Raw genomic sequence first — 22202 nt, forward strand, 5'->3', positions numbered from 1 at the left:
GCGCTGAGGAAAACACTGGGGCTCTCTGTAGTAGACCTGCTTCCCCTCTCCACGTTTTATTCACTGCACCGCTACGTTTGTGTTTTTATGTCAAGTCTCAATTACATATGATGCATTGGCACTGGCAGACAACATCCTGTTTAAACAAATATGTAGATGAAAGGGCTAGAGACTACAATCAAACTGGCACCTGGTTGGATAACTTGCCAGTGGCAAAATGTTTGCAGCAGTTGTACCGCTCTCGCTCTTTTCTCTTTATTTTTTTTTTATTTTTACTCTGGGACTACTTTATTTATTTAAGTCATAAACATAAAAAAACGTCTCACCAAAGGGGTATTATTACTAAAATAAAGAGCTGCAGAGGGGCAGACTTTTCCGATGCTGGACTTCACCGTCTGAGTCAGCATTGAGCTGACCTGTCTGAGAGCCCCTTCTTCGCTCTCCCCAAAAACACACACACACACACACACACACACACACACACACACACACACACACACACACACACACACACACACACACACACACACACACACACACACACACACACACACACACACACACACACACACACACACACACCTCAACCTTGACAAACCACAGGGTTACAAAAAAGGCTCTACTGTTTTTGTTTTTTCTTTCTCTCCCTCTGTCTTTCTCTCCCACTTTCTCTTCATGCAAAGCAGTACTCACCATGTACAGACCAAACAATGCCCTCATGTTTCGGTTGTTCAGCCTCAGCGCCTGGGCAAAATACTTTCTGGACAGCTCCAGGTTTTCCAGCCCCCCCTGAGTGTACTTCACCTGTGTGAGGAGGCATTAAACACGGCCAATAAGCTGTGCTAAAGGGCAGCTCAAGCAATGACAGCATGACATCTGAATAAGCAACACATGACAACCCTGTGTAAACACATCTCCTTTCATGAGCCTATATTCCCAGTGACGTTAAGTGCGTGTCGGTGTCTCTCGGTTTTACAGAGAGGCACCATTCACAGAGAGCTAACATTTATTCCACAGTTTGCCCCCATGCTTGATGACGGACATCCAAGCGGGTACCTACCTCAGCGTACTGCTCACAGTACAAGTGATTGTGAGGATTGGTCATCATCAGCTCCTCCAGACAAAACGCGGCTTTTCCATAGCTGTGGAAATGACAAGGAAAACAGTAAGCCGATTGATACAGCTGTGGATGTGTCATCCTTTAGCTTGCTCAACTGTGAAGCACAACATCTATGCCCAATAAATTTACAGGTATAAATTTGAATTGAAAACTACATGGGGTACGGGTCAGTTTACATGGGATGGAGTTAAAGTCTATGTTGTGGAGATCTGTTAAGATCCACCACATGACATGGTGTTTATTTACAGGCTTACAGTAAAGGGTGCTCAGTCCAAACAGCTGGCAAAGGTAAAAGCCTATCTAGTGTGGTGATCCCCCCCCTTTGGGGGACGATGAGGATCAATCTTGTCATTCTGTGTGTTTTTTCAGCCTTTAATGTGTAGTTAACTACCTTCCTGAGGTCAGCACTACAGTATGAGCTGGCACACTGTGCCTATACTCAGATGAGATCACTTCTCAGCGGCAGACTGCTGAGCTGTTGACCTCACACTAATCTGCTGCCACTCCACTTCTAATACACAGTTTCCCATTCACAGGCCAAGTTGAGCTAAGATACAGTATATCACTGAACACAAAGCCATAAAACGTCTGTACACCTAACAAAACAGAAGCCAACGCACACAGATCAAGGCAGAAGCAGACTTAGCAACAGAAAATGGGGCTACACTGCTCGTCTATCCAAGCAATGTCATTTTTTGGTCATGTTGCTTTGTAAGATTTAATTTGTTCTTAAACGATCCTTATTAGTTAACAGAAACCCCAAAATACCACTGCTTGCATCTGCACACTTTCACACTGGGATAAATGGGGAGTAACTTTTCACTGCTTGTGAGAAACGGTAAGATGCTGAGTTTTTTCGTTGTCCAAATGTTGCCTGCCACAACACGAAGAACCTATCAGTTTATTTGAAGTCCACCATGGTAACTAGCTGAAAGATTAACAGCATAGGAGGGAAAGGAAGGTGGGGACAGAGAAAGAAAGAAATAAACAGGGGGAAGAGGTTTAGCAGAGGGGGGAGATCAGAGGGCTTGGAAGGTTGGGGGCTGTTTACAATTACCACTTCCTCTCCATAAAGACTTTCAGATGTGCTCATGCAGTGGCCGTGGCCTGCAACAGAGCCTGCTCCATCAGCCATCAACCAGAATCTTGTACCAGAGCCAGACCTTTACCTCTTCTACTCTTCCTCTAAGCCATCTAACCCCACCATCACCGAGCTACTCTCTATGGCAGTTCCTGAGCTCACTCTTTACCACAGTGTTCGAGTAAGGTTGTAGCCACCATCATGTGCGAGACTGTAAGAATCGTATGTGTTTCTTTTGGAGGTTAGTAAAACCATCAGCAGTGGCTTTCCCCCATTTCAATACCACATTCTGACTGCAAATAGGACAAAAATGGATCCAGACTGTGCAAAGTATGTTTGAAAAATGTATTACTATTTATCCTGTAATTCTGGATGACCAGTCCAATTTTGTCAAGTCTCATAGGCTGGGTCAGAATGAGAGCCAACAGCATATTTCGACAGTGGCTATGTGCAATACTCAAAATAAATAAATAAATAAATAATAATCCCCCGTCTAAACATCGCTGGCATAAGGATTGTTTTAACAGTGTCAACTCAGCGGCTATTAATTACGTTTTCAATGCGTTAACACTGATGCCTGCTGCAACCCTAAAAATCGCAATGCAGAGACACGCTGCTTTGTTTATTTTTAGCTCCCAGGGTGTTGCGCAGTGAGGGGAGAAGAGTTTATTTCTCTTTCTCGCTTCTCCATCACCCTCTGTTTTCCCTTAGGATGGAGAGGGGTGCCACAACCTTCTCCTGGGAAAAACAAGTGCTCTCTCTCTCTCTGCCCCGTGCTCCATCCTTCTGGAAAAGAGTGGTGATAATGCCTGACTATCCGGAAGAGGAGGAGGAGGGGAAACAGGGAGTTTGTAACTCAAAAAAAAAGAAAACAAAGAAAAGAAATTGACACGCCTGTAGATAAGGGTCTGTGGGAGTGAATGGTGTGATATTAGAAGTGTTGGGATAAGCTGGGAGATAATCCGCTCACCCCTGGATTTCCTCTGGCTACTACAGAAATAAAGCCTCCCAGACAAAGGCATGAAATATCCAATAAGTAGCCTTCTCATTCTTTTAAATCACCTAAAAAAATATAAAAAACTGCGGCTACCATTACAGCGCAACCACGCAGCCATAACACACACACACACCACACACACACACACACACACACACACACACACACACACACACACACACACACACACACACACACACACACACACACACACACACACACACACACACACACACACACACACACACACACACACACACACACACACACACACACACACACACACACACACACACTTCTGAGCCCCAGACAATTAAGGAGGGATAAAAGGTGACATAAACAAAATCTTTTTTCGTTTCTTACAATGCTCTTGTCTGTCTGGCAATTCTCCTTGGCAACTGAGATATCAGCGGGAGGCCAGGGAGTCTTTCTGCTCTCATATGTAGGAGAGGAGGCTTAAGACTGAAATCCTATTAAACTACTCTTATGTGACAAACATGGACAGGGCTCCATTCAGACCCCTGGCTGAGTTAGGCATCTCACCGCCTTCCATTGTGGCCATCAAACGGCCTTCTGGAGATCAAGCCATCAGTCTGATGTGAAGCCCTGTTAAACTGACAGATACAGCGGTGCTCATAAGTTTATGAACCTATGCTAAAGTTGACTACAAAGAGGAATAAAAAAAAATCATCTTTTGGACTTGGGAAAAAAAAAAAAAAGGAGGAAAATCATCACATAGCCTTCACCATACCTAGAGATTACGATACATTATTCATTCACAAAGAAAATTGGTGTCCTTAAAGGTTGGATTTAGTGATTCACCGAAATGAAAATTCTTGGCCAAAACCGAAAACCGAAAGAAATTAAGCCAATTATTAGTACCATTGCATTTATGGCTGTGACTGTGTACTAACTTTACTAAAATCAAGGCATTGCAATTGTATAAATTAATATTAAAGTTTAATTAAAAAAATATCTAGCAGAAATATGGCTACAATCTGATAGTCACATACAGTATATAGTAGCCTAAGAACAGAATAGCTTACCTATTATTATTATTATTTGAGGCACTTTCTTGCAGGATTTCACTGAACATAGACAACGAGGGTGCATGCCCCTCATCTGGTGCAGAGAGACAGGTCTTTTTTTTTCTGCGCTCTGATCCTCCGTCTCCGTCTCCACGCGGGTTCTCCGCATCCATCGCGGCCTGGATCATTTCTCGTGCTCCCTGCTTTATTTCCGCATCCAAGTAATGGTCTTCATAACGCGGATCAAGTACAGTCGCGATGAAGTGCAGAGGATCCGAATAGATCTCACTGAAACGTGTGCTGACAGACTCTAAGAGCACTTTTCATTGTTTTCACTCCGTGGTCCGTCTCAACCTCTTTGCTTAGGAGACGCTTTGCAGGTGGAACGGATCGGGTACTGACACACGTGCAGGTCGCGGTTTCTGTTTGCGTCATCACAACATTTTCGGCCGTATTGTTTCGGTGATAAGTATTTCGGCCGAAAACCGAAAATGCCCTTTTGGGCCATTTTCGGCCGAAAATGTTCGGTGGCCGAATATTCGGTGCATCCCTAGTTGGATTTTTCCTAATGGTTTTTAAATTAAGGCATTAAGATCAATTTCCAAAAGATGATTTTTTTTATTCCTCTTTTTAGTCAACTTTAGCATGTGTTCATAAACTTATGAGCATCACTGTATGTCTCAAACATATGACTGTTTACTGGAAACAACCACTTTTTATATGATAATATATATAATATGAAAATCTATTATTAAAAAGGAAGAGTTCACACTAAAATAACATCTTAACACAGCAGATACACCTCAAACATTCTCTTCAGAATGTATACATTTTGCTATGAAGGATGTTTGGACCTATCATACGGTCACTTCAATTATCATAATGTATTTACTCGTGTTCGTTGATGTAGAGCTCTGACAATTCGTGCCACGCTTCTTGGTCCCCAACAAACCTGTAAACAAAAAATGGCAATACAGTATCTTCCTCAAACATAATGTGTCAAGTCAAACCAGTCCTTTTAGGGAATCGCATTTGTTACATAGTAAAGTAAAAATGTAAGTATAATATTACCAATACAATAATGACAGTGATCCAACTGTCAAGGTAGGATAAACCCTTTGCTGGCATTTCATGCACAAGTTGTGCCAGCTCAATTGAAAGCAAACTCGGTTTTTAATTAAAATAAAAGCCAGGGGAGGAGGGGGTGCCTGACCCTCTCCCCCCTCTTGTAGAAACACTCACTGCTCCAGATACTCATTGAGCTCCCGGATGGCTTCAGCGCCCTTCCCCTGGGCCTTCAGTATGGAGATCTTGCGCTTCCTTGCTGCCTGTAGAGCACAGAGTAAACAGGATTAGGAGCTCAGCTCCTCGAGTGTTTGTCTGAAGGGGGGATGAGAAGATGAGTGAGTGTAAGAGTTGTGAGTTTAAGTGTGTACATTAGCGTGTTTTCAGTGCACCACAAATGTGTTCCACGTTCTGCTGTGCAACTGAATCATTTCAAGAAGATGAATCAGCACTTTGGTGCAATACACATCAGCCATCTATCATCATGCAGGAACGTCTGTCTGTCTCTGTGTCTGTGTGTTATGCGCATAGCTCTCGAAACGTTAGTCCGATGGATTTCACTTGACAGGTGTCTTGCTACGGGCACGAGTAAGTGCAGTGCAGATGTTTGGAGTAGAAATGCAAAAGATATCGTTAAATATAGATCGGTGAAAGAAGAACACATTGGCTTTTGCCCCAGCCGCAGGCCACTCCCCCTCTCGCACTGCACACTGACTGAGCAGAGCACCGGACCAGAAACAGAGAGGGTCGAAGAAAGCAGTGGAGCTTTGCAGCTAAAATGTGAAATACACCTCATCACGACTGTTGTGTGGAATAAGGTTGGTGAAAAAAAAGCACTTCAGAGCGCGGTGCAATGCGAGAAAATCTCAGAGCTGAACCGGGCTGACACAGCACTTTTCATCAGACTCAACCAGGGTTAATTAAGTCTACTGCTAACTAATAACATTACCGTTGCCAAAATACCCACTCGAATCAAATCTCCTACTTCACCGTTAATGGTCAAGCAACTAACTAACTAACTAACTAACTAACTAACTAACTAACTAACTCAAACGGGCCGGGTGGGTAGTGCACTGCCATGAGTCGGATGTCTGATTACTCCACATTTACTTTTTTTAAAGATTCTTTTTTGGGCTTTTCCACCTTTATTCGACAGGACAGCTAGGTGAGAAAGGGAAGAGAGAGAGGGGGGAGACATGCAGGAAATCGTCAGAGGTCGGATTCGAACCCTGGACCACTGCGTTGAGGCAGAAACCTCTAATTATATGTGCCCCTGCTCTATCTGCAACGTTCTCTGTCAGGTCAATCAGTAGGGGTCCTTCTGTAAGTAATTTTGGGGTATAATTTGGTTTTCATGAATTCTACGAGCAGCAATACCACAGGCCAAGCAATCGGCCCGTTCCAAACGGGCACATTTTCGACGGGCGCTGCACTAGTTAAAATAAAAGGTCAGACACTTTTCACACTAAAGTTAAGTTTGTCAAATGTATTTATATTATTGCTGGGGAATTTAAACAAATATAAGCCTACTAAAGGCATAATTGGAAATGGTTAGTGGCCATGTCCAACAGATGGACACACACATTATGAGTCAATGTTTGAGAGTTGGAATGAGCTCAGTGGCTGAGATAAAGTGGTGAGTCATCCTCTAACCAAGTGGGGAAAATGGCACACTCCCCCAAACCCCAACGCCTGTCTTCCTGCCGACACGGCACGCATCTAGCGCTGCACCAGCCCAACTTACATCAGCTGAAAATTGCTTTCCGCTTCATTTTGATGTTGAAGTGACCTTAAGGTGGATTAGATTCTCATCAATCTGAATTAGAAAGTATTACTCCTGCTGCTGCAACTTTTCCAAATGTTTTTACTCCTCTCTTCCCCCACGCCACAGCCTATTTTATTTATGGACACTTGATTGAGTAGGGCTTCCTCTCCTGCGCTCCTAGCCAAAGCCATTGAGGGCTGTGTATGAGTCATGTCTAGGAGGCTGTAAATGTGGGCCTCTTTTGACACTGCCATCACAAGAAATCCACTTATCCATCAAGCTGGGACAGGGACCTACAGAGACACTGCAGCTTCAACTGACAAGCAATATTTCAGCCTCTCGGAGAAAAAAAAAAGCACACAGGCAACAGAACATTTACATAAAGCTGCCCACACCCCAGTGTATTATTCCTATATCTTATTCCTAAAAACACACAGTTCACATCTGTAGAGGTGTGTATTTTTAGTATCAGGGTGGTCTAAAGGGAAATTGAGAGAGAATTATTAAAATATGTTATGAAGTTATCAAGCAACAATTAACAGTGAAAGGTCAACCCATTATTTCTTCTTATGAAACAAAGATCACACCATTTTACATCCAGTGCATTTCGCCAGAACGCGATGCTATTTGAGATTCAGGAATTTATACTCACTTCAGACTAAATTAAAAGCATGTGGGATCTTTCCTTATCCAATACTGAAAAAGGGAAGCAGAAATAAATTAAACACTACAGCTATGTTGAATGTGGATTTTTGCACTTGTACGCTCCCCGCCATCACCACACCCACTTCTCTTCTCTCCCAGCTCTTTTTCCTTTTCTTTCCCAGATAAAGAACCACTTGGGGCTCAAAGGAACATATGGAAGTTGGTAGCCCAGAGAGTCACACAGCACTTTATTAAAACGAGAAGCAATTCCAAACCACTCCTCTCTCTCTCCTGCTTTCTCTAACTAATGATCCAGAAAAACCTGGCAGTGGGTCTGATCCCTCTGTTGCTGCGATTCTTTTTTAATTAGCGCTCTGAGGAGACCTTAGGAGTGAGGACTGGATTATTTAAAATCACCCCTGGCTCTTTGCTACGACCTACCGCAACCTTCCTTTTATAATAAGAAACATCACAGCAAGGGTGGCACACCTACATGTAGCACTTTACATCTGTGGAATTGGACAGAGGAAGAAAGGGAATTGAAAGAGCGAAGGACAAGTCCATACAAATATTAATGTTGCTCTAATGATGCTGTTAAGTTTTTTTTTTGTCATCTTTACATAGCAGCGATGGAGGCGTGTATTTATATATACACGATTACGATCAGTTACACACAATGAAACATGACGCCACTTTTTATTGCAAGTCCAACTTCCATTATTTTTGTGAATAGACTTCACATTCATGTGGTCAAGTAATTCTGAATCGGGGCTTTTAATTCCAGATGACTTGACCCAAACAAATACAATCTTGTCCTACAATGAATTTGTAATTGCATGTGATTAGGGGTCAACCTCAGGAGTCGTCTATGTGACCTCAGTGGCTTATTTAAGAAATGCTAGCTTTTTATATATGTTTATATTGTATAACAATTAGGGTGAAATGAGAGCGCTGGAATGCAATATTAATGAAATAATTGAGTCAACTCAATGTTAGAAGAATAAGAAATTTGTGCATCCTCGTATGCAAATGTTGTAGGTACTACTGCATAATCCAAAAATTTAAAAAAGGTTGAATAAATGCATTACGCATGCAGACAAGAATTTTGCCAGATCATTGCTGTAGGTATTGGAACATAGCAAGCAATGGAAGGGCTAAGAGTTTGAAACGTTTTGTGGACGCCGCCATGGCAAAAAAACCTTGAGCAATTTTTGTTGATTCAACAATTTTGGTTAATGGGTACCACATCTATTCCACAGCCTGTAATTACAACAGCTCAGTTTCCAATCTCTGCTTCGCATGCTGGGATGCCTCGCAAGTCTTCCTTGCGGTCGCCAATTTTCCGCCATTTCTCAGGCCCGTCCCCTGCCCGATTCTTAAAGAGCGTGTTGGAGAACATGTAGGGAGGAGATAGCCCTCACTCCAAGACAGGTGACCTAAACGATGCCACCATATCATCGCTCCACCCAAGTCATTCAGGACAATGATTGTGGGAAAAGGGGTTAAGGTTAACATCCCAGGGACAGAAGACCAATTTGTCTGTTTTGTTCCATTATCGGCCCCGGGTTTGACACGGGACTGACAGCCTACGCTCGCTAGGGTGGCAGTATCCAGCATGCCGAGACCAGGAAACTGACCATTCCCTTTCCGAGGAGGTCCCTGGAATCCGTGGAAGATCTGTGCCATGTCGGGGAGGTGCCCTGGGATTCACTGAAATTACAACTCCCATTGTCAAAACAGTGGTTAAATGTGAAGCAATTTGTTGCAGATTACGCCAATTACTAAAACATAAATTTCATAGAGCAACGCAAAAATGCCCGCGTTAGTAAATTACGTGATTTGTGGCTTTTACTTCAATCTTCTATTGGACAGCATGACTGAAACGTTTTTATTTAATTTTTTTTCCAAAGTATTCACTGCAACCATCGCAGTGTTATTACCTTGTTAGACATGGCATGGATCAAGATGACTTCAGCATAAATAAGGAACTATCATACAGATGTTTTTGCTCATTATTTGTGTCGCCTGAGATGCGTAATCCATGAGAACAAGATATTATTATTATTAAGTCTGTTGGGCAATCCTTCAGTTGCTTGTTCTCGCAAAATTTTGTTGTGACATTGTGCCATTGTGCCTAACCCTTGCCTTAAAAAGAAGTATATGGTGTGACCCAACCACATTTTAAACTGAAATAAAAACAGTCCTGTCCCTTGTTTTAAAGGCTGAATTGCCAATCTCACTTGCAAACTTCCAACAGCAACTAAAGCAGAAGGTAAACAAAGACGGTCTTGACAAAGTGAAGGTGGGAGGCAGCAGCTGTGGCTCGATAAAGATGAGGCTATTCCTCTATGCCACAGTGAGAGCAAGCGGGGTGGGGTGCATCAGAGCGAGGGAAGGATTATTAGTTTTTCAGTAAGCCTTCTATTTGTTTAAAGCAGATAACTGACGATGTGAAGAGTCTTCGCATGGCATCCAAAGCACAAATGTCTATGCTGTGTCCGTAGCACTCTGCCAGTGGAGAGAACATGTCCAATACATCTAAAGCAATCCATATGTCAGCATGGTAGAGGAAACTTGTCGAACATCTTTGGGGTGAAAGGTGAGGGGTATAGCCAAAATAAATGAGGTCATGGTTGTTTTTTTAAAACCCTTTAAAAGATTTATTTTCTTGCATGGCCACATGACCTTATGGAAACAATTAAAAGCAGGTACGTTATATTTTGGGTTGGTGGTGTGGGATTGGCAGAACACTGGCTAGACATGCTTCTGCCCATCATTCCACAGGGATGAATAGTATATTAAGAAAATAAGATCGCAAGGAGAGAGCTTCAGAGAAGTATACGTTTGGGCTTGTCTGTATTAACAGCAAAGGGCACAGCAGACTTTGCACCTGAAGCGAGTAGACAGCAAGAGAGGAGGTGGGACAGGAGCTCAGCCTTGTTCACTCACGGTGGGGGTCTGAAAGGTCCAGTAAATCACCATCTTCAAAGGCCAGACCTTTATTTACACTTTACTTCCACCAAACAGGTCTTCCACTGACTAAGACCATGAATCACCCCCCCACCCGGCCCAGCCCCCTCCGTCAAACACTTTTCAGTTGTGTGGGTGAAGGGCTGATGAGCACTGTGGTTGAGGTCAGAAAGGCCAAGGGGAGTTTGACTGAGCAAACTCACACCGCTAACACCAAAGTGCCTCGGCAGATTTAAAGCCCTCCAAAAAGCTGCGACCACAAAGTGAAACAAGGTAGAATGCTAAGCTGAGGGATTTTCCGCCCCCTTTCTTTCCCCACTTCTCAGACTTACCGTATTGGTGGGGTCATCTTGGAGGATGGCATCATAGTGCTTGTTAGCCTCGTCGTTACCTTCGAGAGAGAAAAAAAAAAAAAAAAAAAAAAAAAAAAAAAAAAAAAAAAAAAAAAAAAAAAAAAAAAAAAAAAAAAGAGAGAGAATACAAATTTGTTTTTTAACTGATCCCAGTCGGGTAAAACTAGGTGGTGGGGAAATCAAACACAGTTCAAGGTAATCAGGTTTCTATATACAGCATGGCAAGTTCCGATGATTACAGTGAGGCTGTGCAGAAATCAGTGGTGATTTAAAGGGAGAAATAAACACTCATTTAAGTTTAGGTTGCTGGTCACACTGCCGACATTGTGAGAGGCTTATATCGCTTCACAATGAGTCATGAAATCAATACAAACAAAGCGCTGTTATGAAGATTGTATTTTCATTTGATGGAATCCAGTTTGATTCACCTTTAAACAAAATGAAATTGCTGCTTTTACATCTGTCCAGATCCGCAGCTAAGTTGCTGGTTCAGTTTTCCGTCTCTTGGCGCATACATAATACCGTCAACACACACATATGAACCTGATAAGCAACAATATCCAACGCAGCCCGCCTCAAACTGTTCCTGTCCCCACATGATTCTGTTTAAATGGGAAATTTATGAGCTGTAAATATCAAATCATACGGTAAAGGAATCTGGGAATAGGAGGTATGTGCACTTCACTTGTCATGTCAGATCAGGCGCTGAAGGATGATTTTAGAACTTTTTTTTCTATTTAGGGGTAATCTACAACGCTGACGTTTAAGCAGCCAAAGGCAGGGTTCAGTGATCAGAAACTGTCCCGCCCACAGCCTACAATAGACAGAAGCAACTCTGGTTCCCATTAGCACTGAGAAGCCCCACTTCAAGCGCTGCTGCTTCCCTCACATTCACTTTATTACTCAGCCACACTTTGGGAGATTTCAGATGGCACTAGGCGACCACTCACGAGCCACTTTGATTTGCTCTATTTATTTAGGAAGTGTGTGTGTGTGTGTTGTGTGTGTGTGTGTGTGTGTGTGTGTGTGTGTGTGTGTGTGTGTGTGTGTGTGTGTGTGTGTGTGGGGGTATAGCCATGCTGTTTGAAGCTGTGTCATTCAAGTGTAGCTCTGCCTGCTGCCAATTAGATCACAGTGTGCCGTTTATTTAATCTGACAGTGCCGAAGCAATCACTCTCAATTATCACATAAACTCTGACACAACCGATAAACCAGCAATGGTGATCCGGGTGGGGAATGTGAGCGAGGTAGCAAACAAATTGAATTACCCTTATTTCAGCTCAGTACAGACTAAAGTACCCCGTTTATCTTTCGTGCTCATGTTCTCCATTCTGCTTACTTTTTTTTTTATAACCTGCAGATTCCCCAAAAAAAATAAAAATAAAGAACAGATCATTGGAGGCAGGCGGGGGGAACAAAGTTGAGATTGTGGTGACATGTCATTATTTATGACACCAAGACATACTCGCAACAAGATCAAAACAGGACAGGAAAGAAAGCATGAAAATAGAGAGGGCAAAGAGAGAGAGAAAAATACAGAGAGCAAGGAGGAATAACAAAATAAGGAAACAACGGAGGAATAGAAACCAGAGAAGATTGAGGGACCCCCAGAATAACAGTGGGATCCGACCACTTCCTTCCCGGGAATCCCTAACTCAGGCTTAAAAAGGGCCACAGGACTACCCAGTGCTGAACCTATCCTCTCTCCGTTCCCTCTTCTCCAAAAGGAATGCTTGGTGATCCAACATAAACACAACCTACCCCGCCCCCCCCCTACACACACACACACACACACAGTGTTACTTATACACACCCAGGCCATTGTACCACTTAGGATCTGCTTACAGTTTCTCTCCCCCAAGCCTCCCAAAGTACCATACATAACAGTGAGGCTGAGCTTTTTTTTTTCGCCTCCTCTGCCACTGGAGCTTTTGGTACCCGATGCTTACCTTTCCAAGGCTTCCAGCCTCATGCCCGATAATCGCTTCACTCTGTGGCTATCTGGAAACTGCTTCCTCAGTTCCTGTAGACAGGTCTGCAAGGATGTGGGCAGAGGGGAGAGAGACCAATTAAAGTTGGCTGTAACTAAAGTTTATGTAACACGCTCGCTTGCTCACACACACACACACACACACACACACACACACACACACACACACACACACACACACACACACACACACACACACACACACACACACACACACACACACACACACACACACACACACACACACACACACACACACACACACACACACACACACACACACACACACACACCTCCCTCTCTAGGGATAAGAACCACCTGTCTTGAAAAATGTTAGATTTTGCCCATGTTTCAGCTAAAAATACACCAATTTAAAAAAAAGGCCAATTTCGCAGTGTTACACGGGATAATCTGCGGTTAATCATTTAGGCAGCTACGGCTGATACTATAAAAGGAGAGTGAGGATGCTCTCTGCCACTTCCTCCTCTACACAGAGCTTGGATTTGTTTGATCATACAGTAGTTAAAGAGCTAATTGAGTAAGAGAGCAATGGTTATCATCACATTCAGCATTATCCTGACAGAGTTAAAAAGGCTGCAGTATGACCTGAATTGTTCGCACTATCCATCAGCTGAAGGCTAGTCCTTATGCTTCTTCTGGCAGCGGGGCTGTAAGGACAGCCAACAGACAACTAATTCCAATGACTGAGTTCTGTCCTTTCTGTACTTAATGAGTCATTGTTTTTGCCGGGGGAGTTGCTGCATCCATACTGATTGGATTGGAACCATTCAATAACCATGATCTCGTCTCTTTTTTTTAAAAATTTTTAACCCATGCAGGTTTGAACATTTTTAAAGCTATGAAAAATTCAAAACATAGTCAGAAACATCGCATTAAGCTTTACGGATGGCAAATAAATCCTGAGGGGAAAAAGCAGTTGAACTCCATAAATGATGGCCAAGTTCAGCTAACACTTGAAGCATGCTTCTCCACTCATTTGCTGCACCCTCTAATTCCAACTTTCAGCAAATTGTTTTTCCAAAGTACAGACAGAGTAATACCATTTGGCCAAATAAAAATCAGATTTTCGCATTTGGCAGAGGGGGTGCAGCAGAGTAGGAATGGCTGCCTGTGAGAGAGTGAACGATGCCTTTTGAAGCTCTAGGGCGTGTGAGGAAGAGTGGTAAAAACTTACCAGAGCCAAGTCATCCCGACTGCAGTCCAGCGCCGCAATCATCACCTGCTCATAAATAATCCATACTGGGCAGAAGAGACACAGACAAAGAAGACTGTGTTAACGCCCTTTCCATTCCACCGTCTGTTGTAACATGAAAAAGTGATAGATTGAACTGTACACTTGACGTCGCAACTTACAAGTCTGTCCCCCAACAGCTGCACATCATGTTTTTAGACACGCAAACAAGCTTCAATGATGTGAATCAACAGCTTATGAGTTCATTCAAAGAACTTACCCCTTAATATGTAAAGCTACATTTACCATTTTCTGTACGGAATACATTAAAAAGGCAATGTTCAAAAACCATACGTTCATTTAAAACTTGGACAGAACTACAATCCTAAATGCAGGACTATTTCAAGTAAACGCCCTTGTGCAAGGCTTTACAGTCATGTTATTCATTTCCCCACAGTGATTTGGTAATAAATTACTAATTCAATTTCAGTAATAAAGTTACATTTAAGGAAATGAGGTGTAACATTATCAAGGAAAATAAGTTAAGTTATAGAGACATGGAAAAGGTGATCTTTGGAGGTATCTGAGGAAAAAAGGACGGAGTCTCAAGTTGGGCAGTTAAATGAGAGCAAAGCTAGTTTTTAATAAAAAAAAAAAAAGGTGAACAGTGTTGTTCACATGCCAGAACAAGTTTCAACAGCTAAATGTGGTTGGGTTAACAACACCATGAGTCTGTTTTCACTAAAAATACTAATGTAGTAAAGTTTCAATGTAGACACAATCTAAAACCTATTTGATCAGTGAGTGGTGCTAAAGCATTAGTGATATGTTTACATAAAAGGTTCAAAGTATCTTGACATTTTTCCCCACAAATAGAATTATGAATGAATTTATACATAATAGATCATTATTTTTGAAAGGCGATTACATTTTTAACCCTCAGAGGCTTCCAGAAGGCACTAATAGTCATGTCTTAAAATATAGACTTTTGTACATCTGTGCAGCTTGTCTTTTTGACATACATGGGATAGATAAAGACAATGTCTTACTGCTGTTACATAATGCTATGATACTGATCTGTACATTATGTTGTAATTGGTCGTACCAACTATTGTACTAGAGACCTTACAGTTGAATATTGTCAAACGTGTGATTTAATCGCCACATAAAACCAATCTCAAGCAAGTCTGAAAATGTCACCATTGTAATGTTTATTACCATATTGACCACCATCATCATTAACAGGCACAGCCATTCCTTTAACATGTTTCACTTGTTGGTTAGCTATTAAAAAAAAAATGAAACGTTTATTGAAATGTTTTTTTCATTCAGTCAACTGTAACATTATAACATACTGACTAATAGCCTGGCTATAGAAGCCAATTAATGGAATGAATACAACATGACAGACAGCTCTGACAAGCAAACTGGACATGCTCAGCCAAATAAACACCCCGTTAATTGAAAAGAATAATCCAACTCCACCCAAAAACTGGCAGGTTCTGCCAAAACAAACAAATGGCTCTAGTTTTTCTTGACTTTAATGATTCCAACTCTTGTTTTGATAATTGCCATCTCATTTCACAGCCAATTTAAGAGCTGGGTTCAATAAAACCATGGCATGTTAAGTCTTTATCCGCCTCTTCTGAAGAAGACTGAATCATATTGACTCGGGAAAAGGAAGAGTTTTATGGGGAACTGTTGGAAGGGACACAATGACCTTTGATACGTTTATGGTAAGTAAAACTCACTCTGCTTAAAAAATTAAATCTTAAGAGATCAACAGCATACTGTACCCAGTGCATTACTAGCCAACATACTTTGCTTTCTATTGCACCTTTCAGACCAGTGTTTCCCCACACATAGACTAATGTGTGGCGGTGTGCCGCACTATCAACACCGGCCGCCGCACATTGCGTTTCGTTATTCTAAAAAAATAAAATAAAAATGTAAATGCTATTTAAAAACACGTTCAGCTGCATTTCCTTTAAAAAGTGCTATAAAAAATATTTTATATTCTGAATACAATGTTGTCAGCGTGTTAATGTTGGAGTCCCGACCCGAGCAAACAAGCGATTGCGCCCGCTTTAGAAAGTTAACTAGTCGCAAGTTAGTTAGTTAGGTTATTAATTTGTTTTTCAATATTTTCAGGTTTCAACCAGTGAAAGACAGGGTCAGGGAGAGAAAGAGAGATTCGTAAGGCATTGAAGTAGGAGAGAAGGACAGCATCACTCAGTCAGTTTTTTGATACTTGATAGTTACAAAAACAACAATCCAATCAACAAATTGCTTTCTAATCTGTGGGAAACACTGCAGACTATTACAAATGACGGTCTTCTTAAAGGGATACTTCACCGATTTAGCATTCAGCTTTGTATCAGTAGAACCCCGATAGTATTTCTGAATGACCGTGCCTCCCTCCCTCATGTCCCCCTGAGACGAGAGATTTCTGCATTTGGGGCCTGGAAAAAATCTTCCGATGACGTAAAATGACGATTTTTGCGTCATTGGAAGATTTTTGGGTCAGAGGCAAAGGACTACAGCCAGTAGTAGGATCTACTTCCGTATGTTTTCAACACGCCCACAGGGGGTTGGACTGCCGAGTCTGGCCGAGGTATTCCGAATGAAAACGACTGTCAGCCATCTTGAATCTTCGCTAAACAGGCTCTCGGTTTTCAGCAGAAAACATTTACAACAATTATCTGCATTCAAACTACCGGACGTGTGTACCACCGGGATACATCGGTACAGATTGGAGAATATGGAGGAAACGTTATTACAGACGGAATACTCGGCACACTACGTGAGCTTCGCCTGCACGGAGACCAGCGGTGTCGCTCAATGCCACTAGCCGGCTAGGGGACATCCTCATCGGCTAGGTGGAAAGCTAACGCTAGCTGTCCACCTGTCCCAGCCATCCTGCTTGCAAGTGTCTGCTCATTAAACAACAAGCTGGACTACATCCTCCTTCAAGCGAAATCCAACGTGAGTTCAGTGACTGCTGTGTTTTTGTTGTTGTGGAAACATGCCTGAACAACAGTGCACGGAACGGGACTATCCAGCTACCAGGCTGCTCTGGCGCCCCGTGGAGGTGGGCTGTGTTAAACGGACTGGTGTAGAAATAAAATCCAACTAGCTACTACTAACTGCTGGTGGAGCTTGTGACTGTTAAATGCCGACCATTCGACATTCCACGCTAATTCACGGCTGTGTTTATACTGCGTTTAGCTACACCAATGCTAGTATGCGTTAGCTGAACTTTACGGATCCTGCTTGCAAGTGTCCGCTCATTTAGACCACAAACTGGACTACATCCAACTTCAACGACACTCCCAACGTGAGTTCAGAGACTGTTGTGTTTTTGTTGTGGAAACATGCCTGAATAGTGTACTGGACTGTCCAGCTACCAGGCCTGCTAGCCCTCCGAGCTAGAGATGCTCTGTCGCCAGGTAAAAGAGGTGGGCTGTGTTAACAGAGTGGTGCAGAAACGTGGTGATTTGTATCCATTTAACTGCTAACTGCTGGTGGAGTTTGTGACTGTTAAATGCCGACCATTCTACATTACACACTAATTCACGGCTGTGTTTATGCTCGGTGTTTACAGCCCACCAAGCGCTAATGCTAGTATGCGTTAGCTGAACTTTACGGAGCCTATAAAGTGTGTGTACTAAATGTAGACTGTTTTCGTATGTCGTTTTTATACAATGTCGTTTTTATATATGTTAAATGTGTAACACCACTTGAGTCACGATGAAACGTTGTTTCGTGTATATGGTTGAAATGACAATAAAACACGCTTGAGTTGAGTTGAATGCCTCTGTCGGTCTGTCCGGGTCTGTCAAGCGGTAGGCGTGGCTTGGGAGTGGACTCAAAGCAACAAAGCAGGTGCATTCTGGGATTTGGTGTTTTTCATCCATATAAGACCAAAACACATTTTCTGGCTTTTCTCGGCCTAGAAGGCACCAATTTCAATTTTTTTTCTCACATTTCTACTACATAAGTGACCCAATTTAAAGATATATTCAGCTTTCCAGCGGTGAAATATTCCTTTCACGGTTAACTGCATCCCTGATATCCCTAGATATCGTTAAATGTTTAGGGCCCTATCTTGCACCTGGCGCAGCGCAAAGCCCGACGCGAGTCTCTTTGCTAGTTTAAGACCAACGCAGTTGTCAATTTCCCATCCAGCGCCCTCGTCGTTTAAATAGCAAATGCACCTGCGCCCGTCTGTGCGCCCATGAGCATGCTGGTCTTACAGGGAGGTGTGTTCAGGTGCGTTCTTGGCGTATTGCTATCTTGAGGAAGCGGGAAGTGATCCATTGATGGCCAACAAAAACCTGGTCTAAAGTCAATAACGCAGAATTTCATTGTTATTTTAACGCCCGCTTCACCTCGTGGAGTTTTGGTGGAATAATGCTTGTGCTATATATGATCTGCTCGCGTGCTTTCACTTCACACACGAGCAGATCAGTTTCTTCTCCTGAAAATCTCTCCTTCCAGCTGAGCAGATCCACCATCATAATAGCAATGCGCTAAGGTACAAATGTGCTTGGCTTTTAAAGGGAATGGGAGATGACACTGATTGGTTTATTGCATGTTACACCCAAAACACCTATGATTAATTAAGACACTAAGTACAACCCTTTTGAACCATGCGCCTGAAGCACGGACCCTTTTTTTTCTACCGTTAAACTAGCAAAAGGGCATTCGTACACAAGCTAAATGCACCTGTGCCAGGCGCTTCATGCCGTGCGCTTAGAACGTTAAAATAGTGACCCATATGTCTGGAATATAGTCCGTTTTCAAAGTTATTTTCACCTTTTACTGATAAGCCCCTTAGTTATTGTTTGTGAAGGTGCCCACTCATCATCATCAAAGTCACCAAAGCAAGATAAAGAAAATGTTAACCGATTTCCATGTTAAGTATTTTACCTCCCCACAAATCTCCTAAATATCTATTTAATGGAAGTGGTCATGTATTTATGTGTCTGTGTTTTCCACATCACAGGAAAGCTAAGATCCGGTTTAGAAATGTGTCCAAAAGAAAAAATACATAAGACAAAAGAGGAGAGAAAAACAATCTAGCTAGCAAAAAAGAACCCACTTAGATCAATCATATTGCACACAGCTGTACAGATGAACCCACAGTCAATAACATTAGCCTGACTGTTTTAACAGAAAGCCATTCAGTGGTTTTCGACACCACAAAGCAGAAGATCCTCATTTAAAAAAAAAATGCTTTTAAACTTTGAAGAGACATGCAGGCTGTAATCATCTCTTGGGAAAGGAGAGGATAACAAGCTGTCTGTTGTGTTATTACCAAAACAGTGGTGTGTTTCCCCTGGTAAAGAGAGTTTGTCATAAAGGCCACTAATTCTCTACTTCCGTAGTTAACAGTCACCTGTTTGTTATAAAATGAACTGAAGACTAGTGTAGAAAACTGGCATTTTCAGCAGGCTGCCTGATTTCATTTCTAATGCTCCATCTGAATATAACATTCATCCATCTATGTTGTCCAAATGCTCTGTGTGTTTGCTTGCTAAAAATCTGGAATCTGGGGCGACCTCCAGCTCACCCAGTAAGAGCGTGCGCCCCATGTAGGCTGATTCCTTTGCAGCGGCCCAGGTTCGATTCCGACCTGTGGCCCTTTGCTGCGTGTCATCCCCCATCTCTCTCCCACTTTTCCTGTCTATCCACTGTCCCTATCAAATAAAGGGAAAGCCCCAAAATAATATATATATATATATATATATATATATATAGATATAGATAGATAGATAGATAGATAGATAGATAGATAGATAGAGAGAGAGAAGAGAATGATGTAACATTATATACAGATGTATTTAGTCGTGGATACACTTACTGTCATCTCCCAGTTTTGATGCATGTTCACTGATCAGCTCTTCACCAACATCCACAATTTGTTCACTATTTCTGCAGTTATCTTCTCTCCATTTACGCAGCTTGTCTCTCATCTCTGTGGACAAATTGTTAAACCATAGGACAGTTCTTATCTGAAACAACAACGGTTTTTGAACATGTAAGCCTGGTCCTATGACAGCATGAAATGCAAGACATATCAAGCTTCACTGGAATGTGCAGTAAGGTTTTTTATTAGTTATACGTCATCTGAACTTAAGTCACTGATGGGACTGACGTTACTTGGACTAGTCCAGACATCCCAGCAGCGACAAGCAATGCATTTAGTTAAAATTATCGAATTAACAGAAAAAATAAGTACAACTTTTAACGTTAACCACTTCGGATTTATGTTCGTGCTACTAACGGAAGTACGCTTGCAAGTGGACAAGATGGCACTAACATTACAACTGCATTATTATTACAACGCTATAACGTTGTGTGTTTTGCAGCTGCACAATCAGAAATCTATTGCGACGTAACGTTTGCTATAAAGTTAGCCGAAGCCATGACTGTCTAGCAAGGACTAGCTAGCATGCTACAGGCGTTGGGTGGTTGGCTATCTGAAAGAAGACAGGCACCGCTTAACGCTACTGCTTTCCATCGAACGCTACCTTAGCACCGCCAACAAATAAATTAGAAATGACGGTGATTGAGCTAGTGCGGATAATAGGTCTAGCTAACGTTACTGGATTAGCTAACCATGCTAACTAGCATTAGCTAACTCTTTTTCATGCTGACTTGTATGCTCGAATTTTAGTCTGGGACAGTGACAACTCTTCCCCATGCTCTTGCACAAGACAAATATCAAGAAAACAGCGACTGCCTTCAAAAATATAAAAACATGTCTCACTGACACTTAGGGAGAATCTATTTTATCTTTTGTCTTACCTTCCCAACCAACATCGTACATTTCTGATACCGACGCCATCTTTTTCTCTTTTGACAACAGACGCCGTGGCTACGTCATGAGCTTGCCAACTGTGGGCGTGCCTGACGTTAATAATACAATAAAATACATACTTTTAAATTTTATTCATAAACAGTTATATTAAAAGAAATGAAAACACTATGAGGTCAGATTCACTGGCATGGAAGCTGCAAAAAAATAATGTTAATGACTTCTGGAAAGAACTAAAAACTATGAATAATTGCAAAACAACTCTCCCATCTAGATGGTGTGAGTGGTCCTGATGAAATTTCACAGTTATGGCAGAAACGATATTATGAACTGTTAAACTGTGTAAAAAGTAATCTGTTTGTAGTGGATAATGTAGAGTTTAATGATGATGCTGTTGTCACTTCTGCTGAAGTTAATGAAGCAATATTGAAGTTAATAAGGCCTGTGGTCTGGATAGGATTACAGCTGAACATCTTAAACTTGCCAGTAAGAAACTGTGCCCTCTGGTAGCTATGTGCTACACAGGTTGTTTTGTTCATGGAGCATTACCTGATTCTATGCTCTCTGTTGTGCTAGTACCCATTATTAAAGATAAAGTGGGGAAGCTGAACAGCTCAGATAATTACAGGCCAATAGCTCTGGCCAGTGTTATGTCCAAAGTGCTGGAGACAGTTCTATTGTTTAGACTTGAGAGGTACGTCCTGTCTACCAATAACCAATTTGGTTTTAAAAGACAGCATGGCACTGATTTATGTATTTTTGCACTAAAGGGAATTTTAGAGAAATATAATACGCAAAATTCCAAAAATGTTCATGTGCTTTATTGATGCTTCTAAAGCATTCAATCGTGTTAATCATTAAAATTGTCTAAAAGTGGGGTCCCTGGTTTTTTAATAAGAATCTTGGTTAATTGGTACTTGCATCAGACAATGAGAGTGAGATGGGGGAATGTCACATCGGTCCCCTTCCAAGTGACCAATGGTGTCCACCACGTCGGAATTCTGTCTCCTTTTCTTTTTAATGTGTATATGAATGATTTGTCTTTGATTTTAAATGCATGTGGTACAGGTTGAAGGGTTGGTGACTCACTAATTAATCACCTTGTGTACGCAGATGATTTGGTCATTTTTAGCCCATATAGTGCTGGTCTCCAACAGCTTCTGAGAATATGCA

The 22202-nt window shown here is 42.0% G+C and overlaps 1 protein-coding gene across 1 annotated transcript in view; it reads right to left on the minus strand.

The window, feature by feature from the left end:
* emc2 (ER membrane protein complex subunit 2) overlaps nucleotides 1-21107 on the minus strand; it is a 29493-nt gene extending 8386 nt beyond the window's left edge. The window contains exons 1-9 of the mRNA XM_039805509.1: nucleotides 21020-21107; nucleotides 20073-20186; nucleotides 14210-14274; nucleotides 12972-13059; nucleotides 11004-11059; nucleotides 5469-5554; nucleotides 5119-5178; nucleotides 1061-1142; nucleotides 694-804 (exon numbers count right to left, since the gene is read on the minus strand). Coding sequence (XP_039661443.1) covers nucleotides 694-804; nucleotides 1061-1142; nucleotides 5119-5178; nucleotides 5469-5554; nucleotides 11004-11059; nucleotides 12972-13059; nucleotides 14210-14274; nucleotides 20073-20186; nucleotides 21020-21059 — 702 coding nt within the window. The 5' untranslated portion in view covers nucleotides 21060-21107. The remainder of the gene's footprint in view (nucleotides 1-693; nucleotides 805-1060; nucleotides 1143-5118; nucleotides 5179-5468; nucleotides 5555-11003; nucleotides 11060-12971; nucleotides 13060-14209; nucleotides 14275-20072; nucleotides 20187-21019) is intronic.
* Between the last annotated feature and the right edge of the window lie 1095 nt (nucleotides 21108-22202).

This window comes from Perca fluviatilis, chromosome 7 (genome assembly GCF_010015445.1).
Source record: "Perca fluviatilis chromosome 7, GENO_Pfluv_1.0, whole genome shotgun sequence".
Taxonomy (NCBI): Eukaryota; Metazoa; Chordata; class Actinopteri; order Perciformes; family Percidae; genus Perca; species Perca fluviatilis.